The sequence below is a fragment of the Tetrao urogallus genome (assembly GCF_951394365.1).
Source record: "Tetrao urogallus genome assembly, chromosome: Z".
Classification (NCBI taxonomy): domain Eukaryota; kingdom Metazoa; phylum Chordata; class Aves; order Galliformes; family Phasianidae; genus Tetrao; species Tetrao urogallus.
The window spans coordinates 42066836-42091729 of record NC_136816.1 but is presented as its reverse complement, the minus strand read 5'-3'; the positions used below and the strand labels follow the sequence as shown (position 1 = coordinate 42091729).

Here is a 24894-nt window from a genome sequence, read left to right as displayed (position 1 = left end):
TGACTATGTTCACAAGCCAAAGGAGTTGCATTTTTTGGACTACTATCATCCTTTTTCCTTGAATGATGATGGAGAACAGCTAGTAGAGGCTGTTCTGGAACTGCCCTGAATATTGATGCAACTCTGTCGTAGACATGATCATATATTTTGTCAGCATTGTTGATTTTCATGTCTGGGGCTTCCTTATTTAGACAAAGGAAATATCTGGGGAAAAAAAAAAAAAAAAAAGAAAGAGCAAGAAAGGTCCTTGAAACAGTGTAGTCCTACAAAATGTGATCTGAAACTAAATTCCAAGCATTATGTGGGACTGTTTCCTGATTGCACTGCAAGTATGTCGACCTGTAAGCAGCAGATGAAGTGCTAAGGGAGTAGGAAATAACTTCTGCATCTGTCTGCCACTTCCATGAATGCTACGTATCTTAATATTTTAAGTATCTCCTGTGTCTCCACAGGGACCAGTGTATGGTGAGTGATTCAGGAAAGTCTTTAAACACTCTATGACTATTTCAACAACTTTTTATTGTTATTAATCCTAGATCTCATATAGCTAGCTAAGCCTCACCCAGAAAGCCTCACCCAACAGAGTTTATATGCGTTATTATACTTTGGAATGTTAAGTGTTTTAGATGCAGCCTCTGCTGGGAACTCTTATATAAAGAACAGGCTTTCTTCCATGAAACAAGCATACATTCAAAGCCCAGAAAAAAATTACCAAAACAAACAAACAAACCAACCCAATGAATTTGCACTAATTTATTTAGTGTCTTAACAGTTTGTGGTGTCATTTTTATAAGCTCTGAAAAGCAAATGCTGTCACTTACTGAGTCCCAGTTTTAAATGAGCCAAAATCAAGAGATCGAGTATCTGAAACACTTCAATGCTTTGTCCAATTTGTTAGATTCTACAATTCTGTCTTCTCTACTTCCGAACCGCTTCTAATGAACTGTGGATTTGAATATGAAAATATAAAACCATAGCAAGACTTTGAAGACTGAAAGACCTTCTCTGGTGTAATCAAGTGTTTGCTGGCTCAGTGCCTCCAAGAAGGATGACAATGAGAAGTAGAATAGCTGCTTTAAGTGATTGTCAGCTCAGGTGCCAACTGGTGTGTAATCCTGTTTTTACTCCTTCATACAATGTACATCATCCATGCTGTATCTGAAATTGTGCTACGTAAAGAAACTGGAAAACAAGCTGAAAATTGCTGAATGTATCAGTGGTAAGCAGTGGAAGAAAAGTGCAAGTTTTACCAACGTGTTATCTATATTCTTTGAGAAGTGCTGGGGCTCTTCACTGTCTACAATGACCAACATATGACATTTGGGAAAGAAGGGCCTGCATATCTTGTGGGACACCTGGGGACTTGACAGTCACAACTCTCCAACTATCCAAGCAAGAGAACAACTGTCTACACTCACAGAAAGGAATGTGTACTCACAGCACAAGGTGCTGCTCACTAATGCAAGTTCTATTCAAGCAAGCATTTAAATAGAAGCTATGACAATCTTAACAGAATACGTCCATTTTGTAAGCCCTGAGCTACTGGAAAACATGGGCCGCTAGAATTGATGCTGAAGGAGCAAGAACCATGGGACGATATTGTAGTGCAGAGGAGCAGACTGGCCAAGCTTGCTGTGCAGTTCTGAGAACAAAGTAGGTAAAAGCCTAGAGCCTTAGAGGTATAATTTAACTGCAACTTACCATGTATTATGCTTACTTGGAGGTCATGTCTTCTGACAGCATACCTTGTCTGCATTCTAAATGTGGAGAAAAACTTATTCTTGTTATGTTATTTGCTTTCTTCTGGCTAACACTAAAAAATGACTTCAGAGTTGTTAACCCATTCACTTTTCTGAAAAAGAAGTCATTGCTTACAAGATCTGCTTATGTATGTTCCCTTCCTGTGCACAAAACTTTTCTCAGATCTTAAAAAAATCTTTTCTCAGATCTTAAAAGATTTTAAATCTTCCAAAGCCTTTTCAGATAAGCATGTTTTGCAAAATGAAACTTGTATGCAGCTAACTCTTCACAAATCAGACGTCATGTTTTGCTCAGCCAAATGGCGTCTCTTGGATCATGGGGCATTTACAACATATTTTCAGCCACTCTGAGCCATGCACTCCATACAGAAGCCTTAGCCTCTGTTATTATATACTAATAAAAACAAGAACTGAATGTTTACATATTTGCCCAGCTATATGTCTTTAGAAAGAAAACAAAAATTTCAGAAGTTCATCTATCATGCATATTCATAGATTATTCCTGGGTGTACTTGAATAAGCAAGCACTTTTCAATTTAAGCTACTTTATGTAGCAACACTTGAAAGAACATTTCTAAAATGTTACCCATAGCACTTCTGTTTGTTGTATAAATAACAGATTGTAGAGTGTTATCAGATGAAGTAGGTTATAAATCTGAAAGTGAAGGAGCTGTTAGGATTTCACATTCAGATCTAGGTATTAAAACCAATATGCCTTCACTTCCTCAACCATGGCTGACATAAGGCATAAAAAATGAAGAGAGAGGTGGCAGTCTTCAGTCCGTGCACATGCTACTTCATCAACATATAGTTTTATTTAGGATTCCCATATGATTTATTTGGCTATTCAATGAGGTGTGCATTTTCCAGGGATAATCCAAGTATGTAAATACATGTGCCCAGACGCTACAGGAGCATTTAAATAGGCTCATGGTGGGAGCTTTAGAAACTTGTGTAATAACATATTCTTGTGGTTTTGTGAGGAGCTGCTACAAACTTCTGACAAACTGCCAACACAAATTCAGTCAGGTTGATATTCTTGTTTGATTGCCACAGCTGGCATTCTGACTGTCCCTTTGACACATGGTAGAACTGCAGGTATCAGCCAACGTCTTCAAGCAGAAGCTTGAGTTGAAGCTTTGTGAAGGGGCTTTGCTCCCTCAGGGAGCTTTGGGTAGTGTGAACGTCCCTTGCATTTCAGCATGTTGCGCCTGAAGGCGCTCGTAAGCATAGTTTGCAGGCATGTCAAAGAGAGCAGACTGGTGCGTGGCAGGTGGAGGACCGTTCCCGGGTATACAGATCTTGTAACTGCTCTCACTGACCCTTCTGCCCTCTACTCCACAGTACATCCCAACCCTGGTAGCGTGCTCTGTTCCTGTTTTCCCCATCCTTGCCTGCTTTCTCCATTCCTACCTGCATGTCCCGTTCCTGACTTCCTACACCAACACTCAGAGTCCCATCCCGAAGACCGATCGCGCCTGCACTCCCCGTGCCCTCCCTCCGCACACCCCGCACTCCCTCCGGGACGCCGTGCTCCTGCCCTCTCGCCCCGTGGCAGCCTGCCGTACCCGCTCCATCCGTGTCCCGGAGGAGCTTCGGGGGAGGCGGCGGCGGCGGACGGGGGCGGACCGGAGGCGGCGGCGGCGGCTCCCCTCCTCCCTCCCCGCCGCCCGGCAGCGGAGGGCCGCGCCCCCGCGCACCTCCCTGCCCTGCGGGGCTCGGAGGCGCCGCGCACCCCGCACCGCTCGCAGAGGCGTTGAGGGGCGGCAGCGAGGCAGGCACGGAGCGGCGGAGCGGCGGAGCGGGCTGCCCCGGGAGAAGGATGGCCGCGGCGGCGGGGCAGCGCTGGGGAACAGCCGCACCCCTATTCGCCCTCGCCCTGGGGCTCCTCGCCGCCGCAGCGCAGGTAAGAGGGCTGACACTGTGGGACGGCAGCGCTGGGACGGGGCTTCCGCACCTGCGGCCGCCGGGATGCTCCGGTCTCTGGCCGGGGAGCGCTGTCCGGGAGAGGGCGCGGCTTGTGGGACTGCGGCGGTTCGTCTCCTCCCGAGGCTGCAGGTAGCGCTTGCCGGCACTCGCAATCCACGCCTTGCGCGGAGGGTGGCAGAGACTCAGCCCCACAGCTGTGCTTTCCGGGCGGAGGTCCGCGGGAGCTGGCGCGAGGCTGGTTGTGCAGCCTGCTGGAAGGGAGAGTCGCCTTTGCCAAAGTTAGATACTACTAAGCCCCGCCGAGTGTCGGAAGAGTGGCTTTCATCCTCCCTCGGTGAGGAAGCGCTCTATAAGACGTATAAGGGAGTTCCCTGTGGCTGCGTTTCTCAAGCGGGTACTTCATTGTGGGTGCACAGTGCAGAACTGGGATGCGTCACCTCATTTATCCTGGATGTAGTTTACATCCTCTAACATGCTCTACAGGTAGTTTTCTTTACTTACTCATCGATTTGTTATTGCCCAGCTTTTATTTCTCCTACTGCAGCCAAAAGTAAAGAAGTAAATAAATAATAATAAAAAAATAGCCCCTCTGATGGTGCCCCATTCATCCTTCCAGAGACAGTAAATGAACTCACTTTCAGCTTTGTATGTGCCCTAAAGAAAAACAAGTGTGAACATGGCTCTCCTAAATCACTCCCATTTGGTTTTGTTCTTAAAGTTTTAAGATGTAATTTAGGTAAGTGATAGCATGTTTGCAGTAAACATGATGGTCTTTATGTATTTACGGCATTACCTAAATTTAATTTTGAGAAAACAAGGCAATGCTGAAGAAATAAAAAAACAAGTAGCGTACATGATCACTTGTAATAAACATTATTCTCTGTATAACTTTGGGCTGCTGATGAATGGGACATTTATGTGTTTTGGGTTTTTTTTTTGTTTGTTTGTTTGTTTGTTTGTTTTTATTTTGTATTTTTTTTTTTCTGTACTCCTCCCCTGAACATCTGTAATATCTGTATGGTCATAAGGTGGTCAGCCCAGTGATTCTGAGTAAAGCCCCTAATTTCTTTTGATAGAAAAACTTTAATGCTGGATCTCTGCCGTCTGTTGCTAAATCCCTCCTGGACCTCTGCAGAGGAGATGATTCACTGCAGTGGCAGTGGGTGGTGAGATGTGATATCTGTGCACACCTGTAGGCATGCAGTCAGAAGTTGATCACAACTCTCACTGGAACAGACATTGGCAAAAAGCTACTGGGTATGGTGGTAGCTCTGGTGTACCTTAGGAGTGCACAGGCTGGCACATAGAAAGCAGTTTCTAACAAGATCTGGTATCTGTTTCTGGTAGAGTCACTTGTGCCATAATAGCCATGGTTCTGCAATGGAAGCCTCATCTGCCACCATCCCTGCCACCACTCTGTTCCCACATCTGAGGTTGAGCTAAACTCTGCTGGCACTTGGTTCTGTCCTTGCCTACCCTGGCCCTGTGCACCTGCTTGCCTTCTTTTTTGCAAGCTGCTCCTCTTTGTGGGGAATTAAAATAGCTCCATACTTTTTTTTTTTCTTTTTTTTCTTTTTTTTTTTTTTTTAACATGCAAATATGAAATATTCAGGCTTACTTTTGAAAAAGTGTAGAGCAGTGCAGAGGTCTGAGAGCTGGAACAAAAAGGCAACTGAGTTTCTTTTGGCTTTTATTTTGGATGCTTAGCTGCATTAATTTCATTTTAGTTATTGAGATAGTGTTACTCTTGAAATAGCAGAATTTGGCACTGTCTCCTGCCTCCAGTCTCAAATTTACACAGTGATGGTGTGAATAAAATCAGTTGTCCTCATGGGCATTTCATATGGCCAAAAACATAATCAGCCCAGCAAGCCTCCTGTTGTTTTACTAGCACTTGTAATGCGAGATAGAAGATGAAGTAGGAATTAAAGTTACTCTTTACTAAGCACCCAGAGGCATGGGCACGTATCATAAAGAAGATACTGAGAATGGCTGTAATTCTGTAACACCTCATAGTACTAATCTAAATTTTAGATTAAGTTAGGATGAAAAATTAATATTTTAATGTACTAATGTGCTGTATATTGCGTATATTATGTACTAATCATGACCACAAATTTTGGTTTTGGACAATATTGATAAAACCTACAATGCTAAAAAGAAGCATAGTTACTAATTTTTTTTTTTTTTTTTTTTTTTTTTTTGAAGGAGGGTTGAACAGGGTCTTTAAATTAGGTGATATTGTTATTACTGTTTTATAAGGATTTCATGAACTAGACCAAGTTTGGTCTCTTAATTAGCAATAAGTAAGATATATTAGCAATTATAGGTCCAAACTCTATTTTCAAGTTGTAATTCGGTGCTAGCTTGCTGGAGTTGACCTGTGTTCATACTGCATTTCAGTTTCCTTATCTCTTTCTAAAGTATGGACTACCAACAACTTTAAAATTTTTAGAGTGGTCCTCACAATGATTTTTAATTTTTATTTCCTGTTGCAATCCTGTTGAAGAGATTAGAGTGGATACTCCAACAAAAGTTCATAAACTGGTACTTAATTGCATTGTGACATAACAGTTATTGTAGAAGACACAACTTTTAGCTCTGCTTAAGACTTCATGTATGAGCTCCATGGACGCATGCACCCAATTTCACAGTTATTAATCGACTTACTGTCCATAAGTTGTGTGAAGAAGTTGGAAGGCGATTGAATTTTCATGCTTTCCTCCTTACTCCTAAACATTATGTGCCTCATATTTGCTATATCTTATCTTATTTCCTTATTTAAGCCATGTAGCTGATACATCCTCCCCTGTCTATTCATGCACAACATATACTACAATATGTGAGGGAATGAAGTGGAGGTATTTTTTACATTAGCAAGTAGATCACATGGAGATGAAAACCCTCTTCTATGTTATTTTCATAGAATCATGTTAGTATCATAGAATCATTTACATTGGAGAAGACTGTCACTGATTCCAACTGTTAGGGTTGGATATATGATGACATAAAAGTAAATTGTGTTTTCAGAATCTAATTTCATCTTTTTATCTGCTTAATATGAATCCAGTGTGTCTGCATCCCACTGTCCAGAAAAGACTACAAATTTTTCTTATTTTGAATAAAGCCTGAAAGTAAGCTGTTTAAAGCTGCTGGAATAGAAACTTATATTTAATCAGTATATTCAAAGAGAAGAAAAAAAGAGCATTTTGTATTTGGAGGTCAATCTGCTTAAGCCTGGGAGCATTTTAGTTGAAACCATAGGAAAAAAAAAATAAAAAAAAATGGAGAGATGAAGACAAATTATTAGAATGCAAGTATTAAATTTGTATGGTTCAATTAGTCTGCCAGTATTGAAATAAGAACATGATTCTATATGTTTCATGTAAAATCATTTTGAAAATTATTTGTAATTATCAAAATAATATTTGTATTGTGATTTCTTTTTTCTTTTTTTTTTTTTTTGTATTTTGGTAGTGTTATGACCACAATTATAACGAAATTATGGTTGAGTGCTGACAATATTAAATTTGAGTAGATCTGAAGAAATTTCTCCTTTTTGTAAAATACTTGAAAAGACTTGTTTTACTTTTGTGATTAGAATTGTCTTTTTAACTTTGTGGTAGAAATAATAGGTTCTTGGTTATATTCGCAGTTGAAGACCTTCATCATCAACTGTAATATCATTGAAGCTCCTGTCATTTTAAATTGCAAGACTCACTCTCTCATTCTGATTAAAATCACAGAATCATAGGCTGGTTGATGTTGGCAGGGACCTCTGATATCATCTGGTCCAACCTCTGCTCAAGAAGGAATACCCAGAGCAGTTTACCAAGAACCATGTAAAAGCAGCTTCTATAGGTCTCCAAAGAGGAGACTCATAGACTCTTTGGGCAATATGTGCTAGGGCTCCATAACTGCATAGTAAAGAGGTATCTGATCTTCAAATGGAAAATCCTGTGTTTCAGCTTGTGCTCTTTGCCTCCTGGCCTGCCACTGGACACCTCTGAAAGGAGCTTGGGGTCATTTTCTTCATTCTTCCTTTTAGTAGTTTGTACACGCTGACATGTGCAGACCCTGGTGTGTTCTCTTTCTAAGGCTGAAAGTCCCAGCTCTCTCTGCCTTTCTTCACAGGAGAGGTGCTTCAGTTCCCTCATCGTATTTGGGACCTTTCCTGGACTCTTTCCAGTAGTTCTCTCTCTCTTGTACCTGGGAGCCCAAAACTGGACACAGTATTCCAGGTGTGGCCTTAGCAGTGGAGGATCACTGCTGGCAGCACTTCACTTAATGCTGCCCAGGATATCATTTACCTTCTTTGCCAAAAGGACACTTCAGTAGTTTATCATTAGCTTGTTTTCTATCAGGACCACTAGATCCTTTTCTGCAAAGTTGTCTTTTCCGCAAAGCTGTGGAGTACTTACAGATTTGATGAAGAGAAGGCTAGCTTTTTACCATGTAAGACATCTGGCTTAAACCAAATATTTTGAGGAAAATTTCATGCAAAATTAAAGGGCTGTTTCTGAGAATTCAGAGTATGAAAGAAAATATTTGTCATTTAAAGCAATTTTAGTGGCCTTTCTTTCACGAAGGCTTCAGCCTCCTTATCTTCTTCGGGGAGAAGGGTTTAAAATTTAGCAAGAGAAAGACGTTTAGCAAGACGTTTAGCAAGTGAAAGACATTGGAAAGATCTGTTGCTAATACTCTGAAAGTGAGATTACATTTGTCAAAGTTACAAGGCTCTGTATCTGCAGCTGAACAGAGATTTAAGACATCAGCATCTTTGCACATTTTAAAAGGCCATATATAAATACGTGCACATGTCAGGGAAAGTAAGATCTACTTCCTCTTCTTCTTTTTGCATCAGGCAAAGTCAAATAATTCACAAACTTATGTTACATTTGAATCCTGCAGTCATGTTTACATCTGGACACGTGCAAATTTAGGGTGAGCGAGGGAACTATAAGATCCAAATGGAGATCAAGCAATAGCTATAACAGACGAAGAGGTAAATATAGGAAATGAGAGCATACTAGCCCTGATCTGGTTGTATAACATCATATCAAGTCTCTGAAGATGTACTTTGCTGCTCTTTTATGTTACCCTAATAACCAAATCTTCTGTAATAGCTTTTTCCCCCTCAGGTTGAAAGTAAAACCTTTTATTACGTCTACCTGGTTAAAAATTCTGTCTCATTTGTATTTCAGATCTGTAGGACAAATTTCATGGAATTAGAAAAAAATTATCCTGTTTGTGAGTATTCCCAATAAAATTTGGTTGATAATGCAACCTTATAGTTAGGTATCACATGAAGCACTCATCATGAGTGAGTGACGGGAGAATTGATTGAAGGACATATCTTTTAAAAAAAATTGCAGGTGTAATTTTTAATAAACTACATTCAATTACTGTGATTATGTTCCAAACTTGTGTCCCTGAAAATTATTTAATAAAAACATGATGTGAATTCAAATGAAGTTCTGCTCCTGCTTTAAAGTTCACACTGTGCACAAAGTGAACAGTGCTAGGACTTCATAGAAGCACTGGAATATGTAAATTGTTGCTCCTAGCTGCTCCAGAGATTGAGGAATTTTCTGTGATTATTGGATGCTAATATTAGTAGCGTTGAAAGTCTTGGTTAGAAATCATGTCTTTTCCTTAAACTCTGCTTAACATGAAAAAAAGCAAAAACAGAGGAGCCTATGTCCATTTAACGTCCTTTCTCTGCAGTCAGCACTTCAAGACATTTATTCTCCACTGCCTTCTTAAAAGTATTTTTCCCTACAAAATATAACCATACATGCCTTAGCAGTATTCCAAAAGATGATCAAACAAGATAAAGTCTGATAATGAGATGATGTATGGCAAATAGAAAATGACATCATTAGATTGACTTAGTAAACCAAGTATGCTTTGTACGCTTCTGTTCCGTATTTTAAATCCTTTTGTAGCAGTTCAAATACACTGGTACATCTTTTCTGATCACGAGTCTGCAGTGTGCCCAGGGGCCAAGAAGCCTGATGGCAGCCTGGTTTGTATGAGAAACACAGTGGCCAACAGGACTAGGGAGGTGATTGTTTGGGTACTTGGCTTGGTGATCTTAAGGATCTTTTCCAACTACAGCTATGGTGTTCTGATTTTGCTATCATCTTATTGTGTACCATAAGGTTCTTTGTACCTCAAGCATTCAATTGTGTCCCAGCTGCAAACAAAACATTTTCATTTTATTAAGAAACATAACCACAGTGTAACATGTCCTTTAGAAGAGCTGGTGAATAATGTCACGTTTTTCTGAGTCACGGCCCGAGCAAATTTTGTTCAACTCTTTAAACTCTTCTCAATCTTAAAGATAGTTGTTTTGTGTGCCTTTTTGGAAAAATGTGTAGTCACTGTAATTTTTGGATGTGTGCATGCAAAGAAAATTAACAAGAAAGGAAGAAATGGAAAGAATAGAGACAGTTTAGTACATTTGGGGAAACATAAGGCAGAGCTTAATAAATAAATATGTGTGTGTATTAATTACAAATATATTAAGTAGTTGCATATATGAAGTGTGTACCATGGAGTGAATTGTGGGCGGAATAGATCACTTATTTTGTTTGACACACAGTTATACTTTCTAAAAATTGAAGGAAGAAAAGGAAGGACAAAAATAAAAGGAATTGCATCATTTGTAATAAATGTATAGAGGAACTCGGATCATAACAATGACTTCTGGTCCTACAGCAGCGGACAAGAACCACTACTATGTAACTATTAAGAGCCAAAAACTAGTCTTGTATTACTGCATATTTTCTTTTTATTTATTTATTTATTTATTTATTTATTTTAAAAGGAAATCAAAAGGAACCAGAATCAGTCCCAAGGATATGGTTGACCAACTCTGTGCCTGGAGACGAGAGAGAATTAAGGGAAAGGAAGAATCCCCTTTGGTTGAGATGGATCTGTTTAGGGATCATCTAGGAAAACTTGACACACACAGATCTATGGGCCCCAGTGGGATGTGCCCACAAATGCTAAGGGAATGGGTAGAAGCAATTACCAAACTACACTTTGTAATCTATATAGAATAGGAGAGGTTCATGAAGACTGCAGGAAAGTTAATGTCATTCCAGTCCTCACAAAGGGCAAGAAGTAGGATCTGGGGAACTACAGGCCAATCATCTTCCCCAGTGTCCTTGGGAACTTGATGCAGTAAGTAACTCTGGATGTCATCTTCAAGCAAGTGGAAAAAAAGAATATTATCGGGAGTAGTCATGGATTCATGAAGGAGAAATTGTGCTTGATCAATCTAGTAGCCTTTTTGGATGTCAAGACTGGCTAAGTAGATGAAGGCAGTGCAGTTGTTATCTACTTTGATTTCAGTGTTTTCAGCTTTTGACACTCTTCCATAACATCCTCATTGGTATGCTTAGAAAATGTACACTAGGGAGGAATCAGTACTGTTTAGTGACTGACCTGCTGGAAGGGAGCTCTGTGGAGAAGGACCCAGGTATTCTTGTGGATGGCAGGTTGCCCATGAGCCAGCAGTTTCCAAGAAGGCCAGTGATATCCTGGAATGCATTAAAAAGAATGTGCTCAGCAAGAATCCCTCTGCTCTGCCCTTGTAGGGCCACATCAGGAGTACTGTGCTCAATTCTGGGCTCCCCAGTTCAAGAGAGGGAGCTACTGCAGAGTGTTTAGTTGAGGACTGCAAATATGATTAGGCATCTGGAATATTTCCCTTAAGAGCAAAGGTTGAGAATCTGAGACTGTTAAGTCTGGAGAAGGGAAAATTGGGTCAAAAGGATCTTATCAACACTTACAAATATCTAAAGGGTGATTATCAACAGAGTGGGTCCAGGATCTTTTCAGTTGTACCCAATGTCAAGAGAACGGGCAATGGGCACAAACTGGAACACAGGAAGTTCTGTAAAAATCTGAGGAAAAAAATCTTTACTTTGAGGGTGACAAAGTATACTGTTTCATCTGTAATTTGTACAGTGGCTTTTCAAGTTCTGTTTATTGGAAGACTGCTGTCAAACCTTAAACTCCTGAAATTTACTTGGATTTAAATAGATCCTATGTGGAAAGGCTGAAAGAGCTGGGGCTGTTTGGCTTGCAGAAGAGAAGGCTGCGAGGTGACCTGACAGCGACCTTTCAGTATCTAAAAGGGAGCTGCAGGAAAGAAGGGGACAGACTCTTTAGCAGGGTATGACAAGAGCAAATGATTTTAGACTCAAAGAGGGGAGATTTAGATTGGATATAAGGAACAAAGTCTTCACCAGTGAGGGTGGTGAAGTGCTGGAACACATTGCCCAGGTTTTTTAGGCCAGAATGGATGGGGCTCTGAGCAACTTGATCTAACTAAGGATGTCCAATGCATAGGAGTTGGATGAGATGACTCTTAAATGTCCTTTCCAACTCTGAGGATTCTGTAAGTCTATGACTCTATGATTCTAAACTGTCTAGGAGTTTCTGTGTTTTACCTCAATTAATTGAAAGCAGTGGCTTGTTCTGGAGGTTAGTGGTTATCAAATTTTGAATCAAACCTTTAATTTTTTTATTGTTATTACTATTTTTATGAAATGCTTTTCAGGTATTGGTCAGCATTATATTTAATTATTTGTCTGCAAATACATTTTTGTAGAAACTCTTGTGCTTAGGGGTAACCTCTATGAGATACCAACTAACCTTCACTGAATCTTTGTAATGAAGCTGAAAAAGGTGAAAGAGCATTTGCCAAGTGATCAGAACCTTTGCCTTTCATTGTAATATCTATATTGGTATTTAGGTCCATACTAAAGTTCATTTCAGGAGCAAGCGAGTTCTGTGTTCACTTTTTAGATTCCATATTTTGATGTTACAGCTTATTGTCCTACTGCCTTGGGATTTTCATTTTCTAACAAAATGTGCACTTACCCTGTAGTGTCTAACAATGTAAAGCTGTTAGTACAGTCTTGCACATGTAAACTGTATACGTGTTTATGGTGAGTTACTACAGTTAGAAGTCACAAAAATAAATCCCTTCAGCATTTGAATGCAACTTGCCTTCATTCACCTACAGGGCAAGCATACACAGGCTAGACAGAAGAAGTCTCATTGGGTCAGTCTGTATATGAATAATGCTCTAAAAGATGTCTGTAATTTGAAGTAGGCAAACATAAGCAATATAAGAAATGCAGGTTCCATACCTTCAGGAAATAACTCAGTTTTTTGGTTAACCTAGAAACTTGTGCTGCAAAAACATTTTTAGGACAGAAAAATGCTTCTGTCCTCTGCATCTTGTATTCATTCTTTGATAATTTTGTAAGCAGCGTCAGAACATTGTTATGATGTTTTGCATTTTGAAGTAAATCTTCATACTACTATTCAAAACTACAGTGTAGGTTTTTTGCATCAAAGACAAGGAAACTTCTTTATCTTTGCATTGTTTGGGTTATTCAATTTTCCTGATTTGGATCAGTTTAAAAAAAGTTGTGGTGTTTTTAACATAGACATCTTCAATAGCATATGTAACACATCTTTCCTGAGCAAACAGTGAGCATCACTATAAGAAGGTTGTAGTGTAGACAGGATTTTTTATTTGACAATCACCTTCTTCATTGAGGCTGAGCATAGGATTTATCTGCCTGCCTGTAACTTCTATTATGATTATGAGACCAAACTGAATCCTCTTATTATCAAGACTAAGGAATCTGCAAGGCACTGAACAGTCACACAACAAAGATCTCTTTTTTATTTTATTGCCTGTTTTTTTTTTTTTTTTTTTTTGTTTGTTTGTTTGTTTGTTTGCCAGAAAGGACACATAACGGAAACAGAAAACAGGAAAATTGGATGCTTGTTAGCCACTGTGAGGAAAAAAACAGCAAAATATGTCAGACAGGCAGTCATTTCTACAGTTCCCTTCACTGATATACCTTATTGGGGGACAGAAAGCCAAAAAGTGATGTAGCTATTATTTCAGATAGATAGTATAAAAATGGCTGAACCTTGATTGTGGATAAATGGCCCTAGGTAAAATGGTACTAGATGCATTAATGATTAGGAGCTGCACAGATTAATTACAGTTGTTACTAAATGACAGTTTCAGGAATGAGTTTTAAAGTTATAGATGAGCATTTTCAAAGAAAATGTCTACTCACAAAAAGAAAATTCTTCTTAGTGACAAATGATTTTTAATGTTTTTGTTCTCATAATGACTTCTGAGTATTGAAGTGTAGTTCTTATTGCATCCATATTGAGCAGGTTTATTATGAACAAATATATTACAACTCTCAGTTATGCCGTGTAAATGACATCAGACCTCATCAGACATGAGAATACAGAAGACAACCTAAGATCTCATAAAAATAATTTGAAATGTTATATGAGACGAAAGAAAGAAACCACATAGCAAAATCACATATTGTGAAGGTTTTGTTTTAAAGGGAATAGTCCTCTGTATATGGATCTATTCTTGATATAACTTGGCACTGCATCAAGACCGTGTCTATACTAGGAGACAGGTGTATTTTTAAAAAATGTTTGAAACCCTTACCTAAGTACTTTGTGTTAGTGATTTGGAAATAAATGCTGCCAACATTAGATTTTGAAGTGAGTATTTTTGAAAGCTTCTGTGTTTCCTATACCAAGCTGAAGCAGACTGTTTCCATTTTAAACACAAGTTGATTTAGATAGCTCCAAGCAAATCTTCAGTGCTGGTCTGTGTCTGCTTTTGTATAGAGCAAATTTTGGCTTTGCAAACCTAAGGGCTTGAGTATCCTAATGTCTACTCAAAGTTTGAGCCAGACTGAAAAAAAGTGAAGAAGAGTAAGTATGTAGTTTGCTATGAAAGTAGTATCTCCTATTTATTTCCATAGAAACAAAAACAAAGAGCAAATAACACTTTTGACTTGCGCTTTTCTGGATACAGCAGTTTCTCAGCTGCAAAACACTTTTTCAACATAGTCACTACCAGTAGCTATTCATTTTCACCAGCAGTGAACAGGAGCTTGCATGCTGTGCTCGTAACAGTCTGCAACAGTGGAGGCGATCCACTGTCACTATCACCTCTGCTGAAATGCAGCACTCACTGCCTCATTGTGCTCACATCCTCTGCTTGGTCTATATAAATTCTCAGCAAGCATTGATGGATGTCAGTGAGTGCCATCATTTCTTCATGGAGGAATTAAATTCTGCCCCTTTGCTTCACGCATGCTTCTATTTCAGATGTCATTGTGACAGACTATTCCTCTACTACCATGTGCCACACAGCAACAGAGTATAACAGAACACTGGTGGGAAGGCTCAACCTCTACTGCCATACCACCAACATCTACATCTGATGTCATGGACCAACATAATAAAATAGTAGGCATTACTTTCGGAGTAGCCCTGGTATAAAGTGCTCACTGGGCTTTTTATAAAAGAGTTTTTAGAATTTTGTCAGGCTTTTGCAATATCCTTAGATTTCAACTGTGACAGAACATGTTCTGAAACAGTGATCAGAAGCTAACGAAGAAATTTCACACTTCACATAGTCCCTTCAAACATCTGATCTACCGAAGTAGTTTATTGAACTGTTTAGAAAAAACATAGGTTAGTATATTGTTAATCAAGAACCCATATGATCCAAAATTATTTAATCATGTAATAGTGATTTTAAGATTGTGGCTGATATGATTATCTGACTTCTGTGTTGATACATATTAAACTGCTAGCTGTTGTATTTCATTTTGACATATTTTTTGGCAAAGACATCTTGGGATTAATGTGGGAGTTAAAATATTTTTATAACTTATGAAAGCAACCTTAGAACTCTTTTTGTGCAATTGCATCACATACGAAGAGGATGAATTGCAATTAAAGAAGAAGGAGGGATCTAAATTTCCATCCATTTTGTTGTCTTTTAATATCTTCAAGGCTCTAATCTGTCCAATAGAAAAAATAAGGACATATTATATATGAGAAGGGAGTATTACAGAAATTTACTTCTCAAAATGCCTATATTTAATACTGAGTTATAAAGCTGTCATGCAGCTAAAAGTTGACATTTGCATGTTTCATCCCTGCAACTTGCTATGTGTACACCTTGCATTCATGGCAGCTGCCTATTTAATCCTTCAGCTTTTTTGTGACTACATATGAAATGAAGTTTTGTCATTGTTAACTCAAATTGGAACACATTAATAATTTTTTTTTAATTCTGTGATTTTTCTTTTAACTAAAACAAAAAGACAAAAAAAAAAAAAAAGAAAAAAAAAGAACTCAGTTAAGATATTCTGTGCACTTAGTTTTTATGTTCACCGTGTCTGTTCACAATCGTATCTTGCTGGATACGCATGTGGAATTTTAGGAAGTTTAAAGTAAAATACCAAAGCAGGAATATAATTTGTAATCACTTTTGAATTTCAACTGTCTCTCTATTCTTTTTAGAAGAAAATTATTTGTTCTCTTGCAGTATTGAATTCTATTTCTGAAAAAAACTCAAGTAACCCCTCAGTGGCAAAGTTCACAACAAAAGAAAATGGTACATTAGTTGTACAAGTTGGTCTCAGACAATACAATAAAAAGGAGCCTTAAAGCTGCTCTGAATTTTTGCTTCTGAATTGAAGTTGTGGAATTAAAACAGATTTAATTCTGTGTTAATTTATGATGTGAGTATTGGTAATTGCTCTTCCAGGAATACATCTTCTGTTTGGTCCTATCATGAAGAGAGAAGTGGATAGGGCCCACCAAATTGTATCTATTGGAACTGTTGTTATTCATCCATATAAATCTTCTTCCTCATGTTTCCTTTCCTCTTGTAATTACTGAGTAAAAAAACCAGCACTTTTCCAAGTATTTGATTCAACTTCTTTGATTTTATAAGATTTTTGAAGCCTCTAAAGGGGATTGTGATATGATATTGCAAAGCCCTGTTTGAAAGGGCAAGTATCTTGAAGCCAAAGGAAGCCAATCAGACAAGCTTTTCCCCTATTCCTCAGTATTCTTAGTAGTAGCTGGGGAAATGAGCAGAAGACTCTTATTTTGCACCAGAACTCCCCTCCACATCGCTGTATGTAGTTATTGTTTTATTTCATGGTAGAAAAATGAGACATTGCAAAAAACCTTCATGCAGGTGTCACTTGCTTCTACCTTAGCTTTCTTGCCTCAGTGAGTCTTCTGATGTGACTATGAGTTGGTCTTCAGCTCAGTCAATGCCATGATAAGCAGTCAGAGTTGGTGGTTTGTCTGGATTGCAGAAAATCCCAAGAGATTGCCCCTTTCCTATCCCCAAAGACAGTCCACATCACTTTACCCACGGATGGCTTTGTCTTGAACTTCTTCAGTGATGAATTTCCAACTTGCCACTCCATGGACTGTTGTTTGGACTCCAGCTCATAGCAGTGACACCATGTCTCATCACCCATAATGATGTGGTCCTGCCACCTTCAGCCTCCTGACAAACTTACGCATGGTGTTCTTTCTGTTTGTCTGTGAGCATTCATGGGACTCACTCAGCATGATCTCAGCAATATTCCAACTTTGATACCATTGCTTCCAATGTACTGCAGCCAATATTCAACTCCATACACTGTTTCCTGGTCGTAATCTGCTAGTTCTTGTGGATGAGCTGATTGAGATGCTCTTTATTTTATGGTGCGACAGCGGTGCATGGCCATGTGGATATCTTTCATGTTGCTGTCACCAGTGCTGAAAGACAACACTCATGTTTGGTCTCCGTAAACGTTCAGCAAGTGTCGATGGAGATCAGTGGGTGCCATTTTTTCCACATGAAAGAATTCAGTGATGCCCCTTTGCTTAAGATGAATTTCCATGTCAGATTCCATTATGTCAGAGTGTCTCTTTGCTGCCATCTGTCACATAGCAGCAACATACAACAGAATACTGGTAGAAAAGTTCAGCCTCTGCTGCCGTACCAAATCTGCCTCTGATGTTGTGGGCCAGTATAATAAAACAGGAGGAATAACTTTTGGAGCAGCTGCTGTGTACTTACTTGAATTATACAAAAATGTAATATCTCTGCATTTTGAACAGAGTTCTCTTAAATACACAGAAGTGAGCTTGGGTAAATATAGTATGGAAGGGAGTAGCAGAGATTATTATGCAATAACAGATACAATAAAATAAGTGTGATTCTATGAGAATATATCTACTCCTGTCAGATCTTACTGCAGCTGAATTCTGTACACGGCGTATGAAAAAAAATTTTGTTTCTCCAAGTGGTTCATCTTCAATGAATTTGCAAAAGGGAAACATTTTCCATTTTTCACTTGATGAGTACAGTGGTGCAATATATTTATAATTTGCTACAAGTTATTTCTTTTGGCTTTGTTTCAAGATTATTTTGAAGAAGCTTAAGAACTCTTGAGATTTCTGAGTTTCTGAGTTGATTTTTAATGATTTGACATGTTCTTTTTTTCTGCTGTTTGGTTTACCCAGGATATCTGATTTTCTTGTTATTTTCTGAAGATAGATAATAGCATAGCATGAAAGCCTTTCAAAACCACTGTTCTTCAAGAATAAGGGTCCATATATATTTTTTATTTTGCAAAGTTGGATGCTCTAAAATGTAAATGAAAATCAGCTGGGAATAGATCAGATATGAGTAAATAGATTAATGATAAGGTGATATCTTCTGTGTATTATTCTGTTATAAGTTTGTCTTGTAACTGTTCAGGAGTATAGATAGATAGGAATATTGCACATGTAGGAGTTCATTTTAAAGAAAATAAGCTTGTATTCATTGTACACATATTTCCATCTGTTCTTTACAAGCTGCATTTGTATTTGCATTCATAGTGGATTCCTTCTATAGGACTCAAAGATTTACAAATGTTATTTGTGGTAACATCTGTTACCTACAAGAAACGCACTTTGTAGTAGATATATTTATTGCAGAATTTGTTTTCATTTCAGTGAAAGGATATTAATGAATGACAAGTTATAACTTTGTTTTAAAAGCTGATATACCCTGTCCTACAAGGTAAACCATTCAGTTGTATAAAGTTACAGGGCTCTGGCTGGTTCTGGGCTACCTCAGGAAAATACTCACTGAAGTAAAACAGTAGAATAAGCAATGACAATAACTTATCTGAGAAGGAAGAAACGATGCTTACAGGTAATTAAATGCGGCATCCAATCTGCAGACTAATATAGAGAGGAAGAAATGAACTCCTGGTTATTTTATTAAGGATAATAGAGTCTTAAATTCATTGTCAGCTTAAGGACAAAGCCTTCATGGTCTCAAAGCAATGGAATGACCATGATCAACTTAAGGTGATTATACTTCACCGACCTGAATAAAAAGTAGGCTGAAAGAAGGAACAGATTTGTTAAGCATGCTGAAAATGAAATGTCTTCTATTTTTAGGTTCCCTTTTTATCAGTAATTAAAGAACATTTTGGAGGGCACACTGATAATTGAAAGAGTATGTTGTTAACAGAAATGTTAGTGATTGAGAATGCTATGAAGATGAAGAGCTGAAGAGATCTGATGGAATGGGCTGATAATGTCAGGGGTTCAAAAAAAATAATCTTTTTTCAGTTGGCACATAATTTCTCAGGCAGTATTTCTCCACTAATAAAGAAGATGTAATGAAATCAGACAGATTATTTGGCAGCCAAAATTAAACTGTTGATCTAATCTGAGTGGATTTTGCCTCTAATTTATGAGGAACCAGATGAAATTAATTTATTATTTTTTCTTCTAGAGATAAAGTTGTCCTTGAACACAAAGGTGCCTAGTTATTTTGAAATATAAGTTAACCACAAAGACAACAAAAAGTCTTTAAATTCTTTTACTTACTGACAAAGTTGCTGAAATATAGACAAATTCTATGCCAGATACAAAGAATAGTCTGTAAGTTTCCTATTAAGGGAAAATTTTCCTTGTATTCAATAGATATATTAGCATTCATCAACTTAAAATTGTTCTTGAAAGCTCAGGATTCAAAGATTTCCATGTGTGTTTGTGTTTGATAAAGAGGAGAGAGAGGCAAACAACTACTTATGTAGTAGGGAAAGTCAGTTATCCGTTTGAACTGATTACTTGATTTTGGGAGTAATGGGATGAGATACTCTTTGTAGGAAAAGCCTCACTCTGTCATTTTTAGGTCAGCGGGACAGTTCTTCAAGCGGTATATCCTGCAACAAGGAGACAGAGTTGGTATGCACTATTTAGAAAAGGATACAAGAGCCAATGCAAGTTGGAGGTGACAGAGAGGAAGTGGATTCGAGCTACCCGCAAGGAAGAAAATAATAAAAGCAATGTAACGGAAAAAGAGTACAGTATATATATTTAAATCTCAAAGAAAAGAGGCAGGTATATTCTTCTTCTCATAAACTTAAACTGATACCATATTTATGATTTTCCTCTCAATTTAATTTTTTTTTTTGCCTGCCTCGTGAACAAGAGAGCCTTCTGTATTATCATTTTCTGTGTCAGGAAGAGGAGGCCCTTTTGACAGCAAGACAGGAAAACCAATTGCTGACTACTTAAACACTGGTGAATAAAGAAACATGAGAACACAAGCTAGACATTAGAGCTACATCCTACTAGCATTTTCCTTTGAGCTGTGAACTAGAGCCTCTTAAATCCCATTTACCTCCCCATTTTTCTTCCAGCTGCCATGCAAGTCTGCATGCAGAGCTTGATATTCTCATAGATCCTGCTACAAGATTTCTCTGAGTTCTTGAAACTCTAACATTTCCTAGGTACACTCTCAATACAACTTTCACAGATGTAAAACAGAGAAGATTAATATATTCTTTTGTTTTCTATCCTGTTGGTTGATTTCAAGTAGACTTTTCTGTGTTCTTCATGCAGTACACAATACAACTTGACATAGTTTTTCAGAAACGAGTGTGATTTAAATAGCAGCTATGAAAACCACAGGCTCTAGTGGCAGACCCTTTGATAGTTGCATTCTTGCTTGCTGAATGTTTTTGGATTACATGATTAACACCCAAAAATTATGTTCAAAATTCTTGAAGTTAGACCTTTGCACATCAAGTACCAAATTTACAGTTAGGATCTACTAGATATTTTTTTTTCTTACTTGTAATAAGATTATTATTATGTAATAAGTTACCTCCCTAAAGTCTGTGTCATGTAGAGAATCAGTCATGAACAAGTCTTCTAAACTTCTTTGCAGTGCTCTTTGCTTTGCATTCCCTCCTTAGTCATGGCATCCTGCTTTAACCATAACTAGAACTGCTGATAAATATGTTTTAAAAGGGTAAAATCATGCTCTGGAAAGCATTTTCTACAACAGCATTAGAAAGAAATTCACTTTTTCTTATATTCTGCTTTAATGTTTTTGTCAACATATTCATGGAATCATAGAATCGCAAGATTGCAAAGCACCTACAAGATCATCTACTACCATCCTCCCATCACCATTACTATCCACTAACCTACTAAACTATTTCTCATAGCACCTCATTCAGATGCCTCTTGAACACCACCAAGGACGGCGACTCCACCACATCCTTGGGCAGGTCATTTATTTCTAGCATATTTGGCAACAGAAGCCAAAGGACTATCAGTACATTTGCAGTTCTTGCATAGACTATGTTTGTCTTTACAGTGGCATCAGTCATGAAATCAGAATTTTGAACATGTTGCATAAAGACCGCAGAATGCATCCTAAGGCCAAAATGGTGTTTACACTGCATCCTATTTTAACAATGTACTAGGATTATTTTCTATTATTATTATTATTATTATGTAGGATTATTTTCTTTTACGCTTTTTAGCAATAGGTTAGATGTTGGGAGGAAATTTTTCACTCAGAAGTTGGTAAGGAATTGGCTTAGCTGCCCAGGGAAGCTGTGGTGCCCCATCCCTGGAGCTGTTTAAGGCCAGGCTGGATGGGGCAGCCTGAGCAGATGGGGGGCAGCCCGGCCCATGGCAAGGGGTTGGAAGTGGGTGATCTTTAAGGTCTCTTCCAACTCAAGTCATTCTGTGATTCTGTGATAGTGTGCATTTATTCTTGATTGCTGTAATAAATTGTATTGTTTTTCTTCTGTTTGAGAATTATGAGAAATAAGAAAGGAAATAAATTTAAATAGTCATTTGATGTAAATTCCCGATTAGAGTGTGTAGTTACTGTTTTGAAACAGATTCCATATATATGGTGTACTCTTCACAGCATGCCACGACTTTTGTTTCACCGCTACCAATTACAAACTCTTGTAAAAGCAGGAATATAGCAAGGATGGTCCAGTTGGAAAATATTGTTTTTGTTTTTGTTTTTGCAAGGAAGAAAAGATCCTGAAAATAAGAAAAGAAATAGTTCTGAGGAAGCTGTGAAAACAGAAAAGAGGATGATCCTGTATTTTCAGTTAAGGCATCTCCATAGGAATATTTGCAAGCAGGCACAGGAACCTTTTTTTATACAAGCCTTTAACTAAACATTAGTTTGTTCTACTGCAGATTTTAGAACTGTACTTCTATTGGTTAACAGTTCAGCAGTTAATTCTTATTTTTAAAGGTTAATACTGTCATTCGCTTGTCTTTGTGTAATTGCTATAATTGTTAAATTTTGCATGGACACGCAGCTTTTCTCATGCTTCCTCTCCTACAAGTACAATGGCAAAAATGAACTGTTTTCCCCACAGTTGTATTCCACGTCCATTCTTGCTGAAAGCAAATTTAAATACAAAGATTTAATGATATTAATTGTGCATAAACAGTGATATTAGAAACATGACTTGATTTATCCATAACCTTGAACAACAGAATGATATGCTAGTTATCTCCAGAATCTTGTAAGAATTTTTTACATCCTCTCTTGATAGAGGAGTTTTTCCCTCCCCCTGCTTCCCCACCCGCATTCTTCTGAACATTTGCTGTGGCTCAAAGGATGTTGAGCTGCATGTGCAAGTGTTGCTGTTTACGTGACAACTTGTGCTTGGTTGTGTCACTTTGCTGCACTCCTAAACCATTTGCCAGAGTTTTAGGTCAGCAGCACTGTACTTTTTTTCAGGGTCATCTGAGAAATTTCATTTAACAAATTCTTTGTTGTGAGGGTGCCAATGTATTCATTTTTTTCCTGTAAAGTGCACTGCCTTGTGACCTCTTCTGTATAAAAGAGATGTGTCTAACCATCATCTCTGGTGGCTTCTTTGTTATTCGTGTGTAGCAAAGCACGCTATGGAGCTTCCTGAAATTGGTGTCTTCTGTGACATTAATGAACCAAGCAACTGTCCAGCCCTGTTCAAAAAAATAGCCCCAGTTGGCTCTCTTCTGTTCCACATTAATTGTTTTCCATAAATAATTTGTTATCTGCTGTTATCTGTTTTAATATCCATTATATTGGGGATTAAAGTATACAGCATGTAGTCTATAACAAAGGAAACATATGTATGAATACAAACGATAGGAGCAGGGAAGAGAAATGTGATGTTAGAAGAGTGTTGGTACAGTAGATTTGTACAGTAGATTTGTGAAACACAAACAGAAAATCCAGGACAGAAAACAAGAGGGGAAAAATGATACTGTGTGACTTGTGGTTTTTGTTCTGTTTTCAATTTTTTTTTTCCTGATTTGGTGTTTCTGAGGAAAAATATATGAGGGTGTTGTTAAGACCAGTGAGTATGTAGCGTCCTTTTGCAGAGTGTTCCTTCAAATAACTTACATGGGACATGTAGTTAGGAGTGAAGGAGATGGTCGAAATACAGCTCAATGCTGTTTTAATTATCTTAATTTCACTTTCTTTCTTATTGAGACCATAGCGTTTTACCCAAAGAGACTGTAGCTAGACAGTGAAATTTAAAATTTAGCTGTGGAAGAAACCAACAAAAAATTGTTTACCTACAATTATCCATTGCTATTTTCTCCTTACAGAAGTCACAACATTTCCACATAATACAAGAAATGTTTTCTATTGAACAATGCTGTTGTTTGAACCAGAAGAGAATGTGGCAGACTCCCTAACCTGGGGTTTTAGTCAAAATCATCTTAAAGCCAAAAGCCACAGGCAGATCCCAGACACCCGGGTGATCAAAGGAGTGCAGGATTCCTCAGGGGCTCTGGGACAAGGCTGGGCTTGGGAGCCAGCTGGATCCCATGGTGTTTCTTTACAGCTCCTTCTCCCCTACCTTGGAAATTGAATCGTATAATATGCACCTTATTGCAGATCTTTTGTGGCTCACATTACTTAGCTCATGGAACTGGAGTAGCCACTATATATTATTTTTTTTTGTAATTAGAAAATACATGATGATTGGTCATACATTAAATGGTGGATGGCATGATGGCTACATTCATTTCCTGAGCAATGTGTGCTATGTGTTCTGTGGTCTTATTTGTTAGAAATTAGCACAGCAGCCATATTTTTCAAGTGAAATTAAAAATAATAATAATAAAAAAATGCGCACCCTTTATAATAACACTTTAAAAGAATGTGCATATATTTGTGTAAATTCATAAATTCATATATATATATTATGTATTTGCACATGTTTGCAGATACAGATAAAGATTAGTCTAAAGGATTGTTTTTACACAAATATGCCTACTTTAGGAGAACTACCCATTTTATTTCTGTTAAAAACATATTGATGCTGAAGCAAATACGAAATAAAGCCTAGCTGTAAAATGAAATATGGCTGTATGAAATGTGGCTGGGAAGAAGTAATAACATAATTAATCATCATTTAAAAATTGTTAAACCACCTCCTGTTTTTAAAGTGTTAAACTTGCCAAACACTGTGTAAGTACTCATTTAAAAATGGCTAATAATATGATAGCTAGGAGTCACTTTCATGGAGACTTATGAGTGAAGTAAGGAAATGCAAATATATTTGAAAAGTGATCAGTCATGCTTCTAACCGGTCTGTTAGAGACAATATACGAGCCTAATGTTTTTTTCTTTAATATATTAGAGAGGCAGTCTCTAAGGAGGTATATCAAGATTATTTCATTTTCACATATCTCATACTCCAAAAATAATAAGGATGTTAAATTAATGGAGGATAAAATAATTCTCATAATACTGGATTTTCCTGAGTTTGTTTGACATGTGTTCTTGATCACTCATTTTGAAGAATCTGAAAGCCACTCCCGATCTTCATATGAACTAAATGCAGTCTAAATAGAAAATATTCTTGCAATTGATATATCAAAATAAAATGATAGCAGAACTGATAGAAAAAGGCCTATGATGATTAGAAACTGCCAGATCTCAGCTGAAAATCACTCCAGTGGAGTGTAAAGAGGTGAGAGAGGATAGTGCTAC

The 24894-nt window shown here is 37.9% G+C and overlaps 1 protein-coding gene across 1 annotated transcript in view; it reads left to right on the top strand.

Moving 5' to 3' along the window:
* Positions 1-3582: 3582 nt before the first annotated feature.
* ADAMTSL1 (ADAMTS like 1) overlaps positions 3583-24894 on the top strand; it is a gene marked incomplete at both ends in the record, with an annotated part of 386370 nt that continues 365058 nt past the window's right edge. The window contains one exon of the mRNA XM_079548266.1: positions 3583-3666. Within this exon, the coding sequence (XP_079404392.1) occupies positions 3583-3666 (84 nt within the window). The remainder of the gene's footprint in view (positions 3667-24894) is intronic.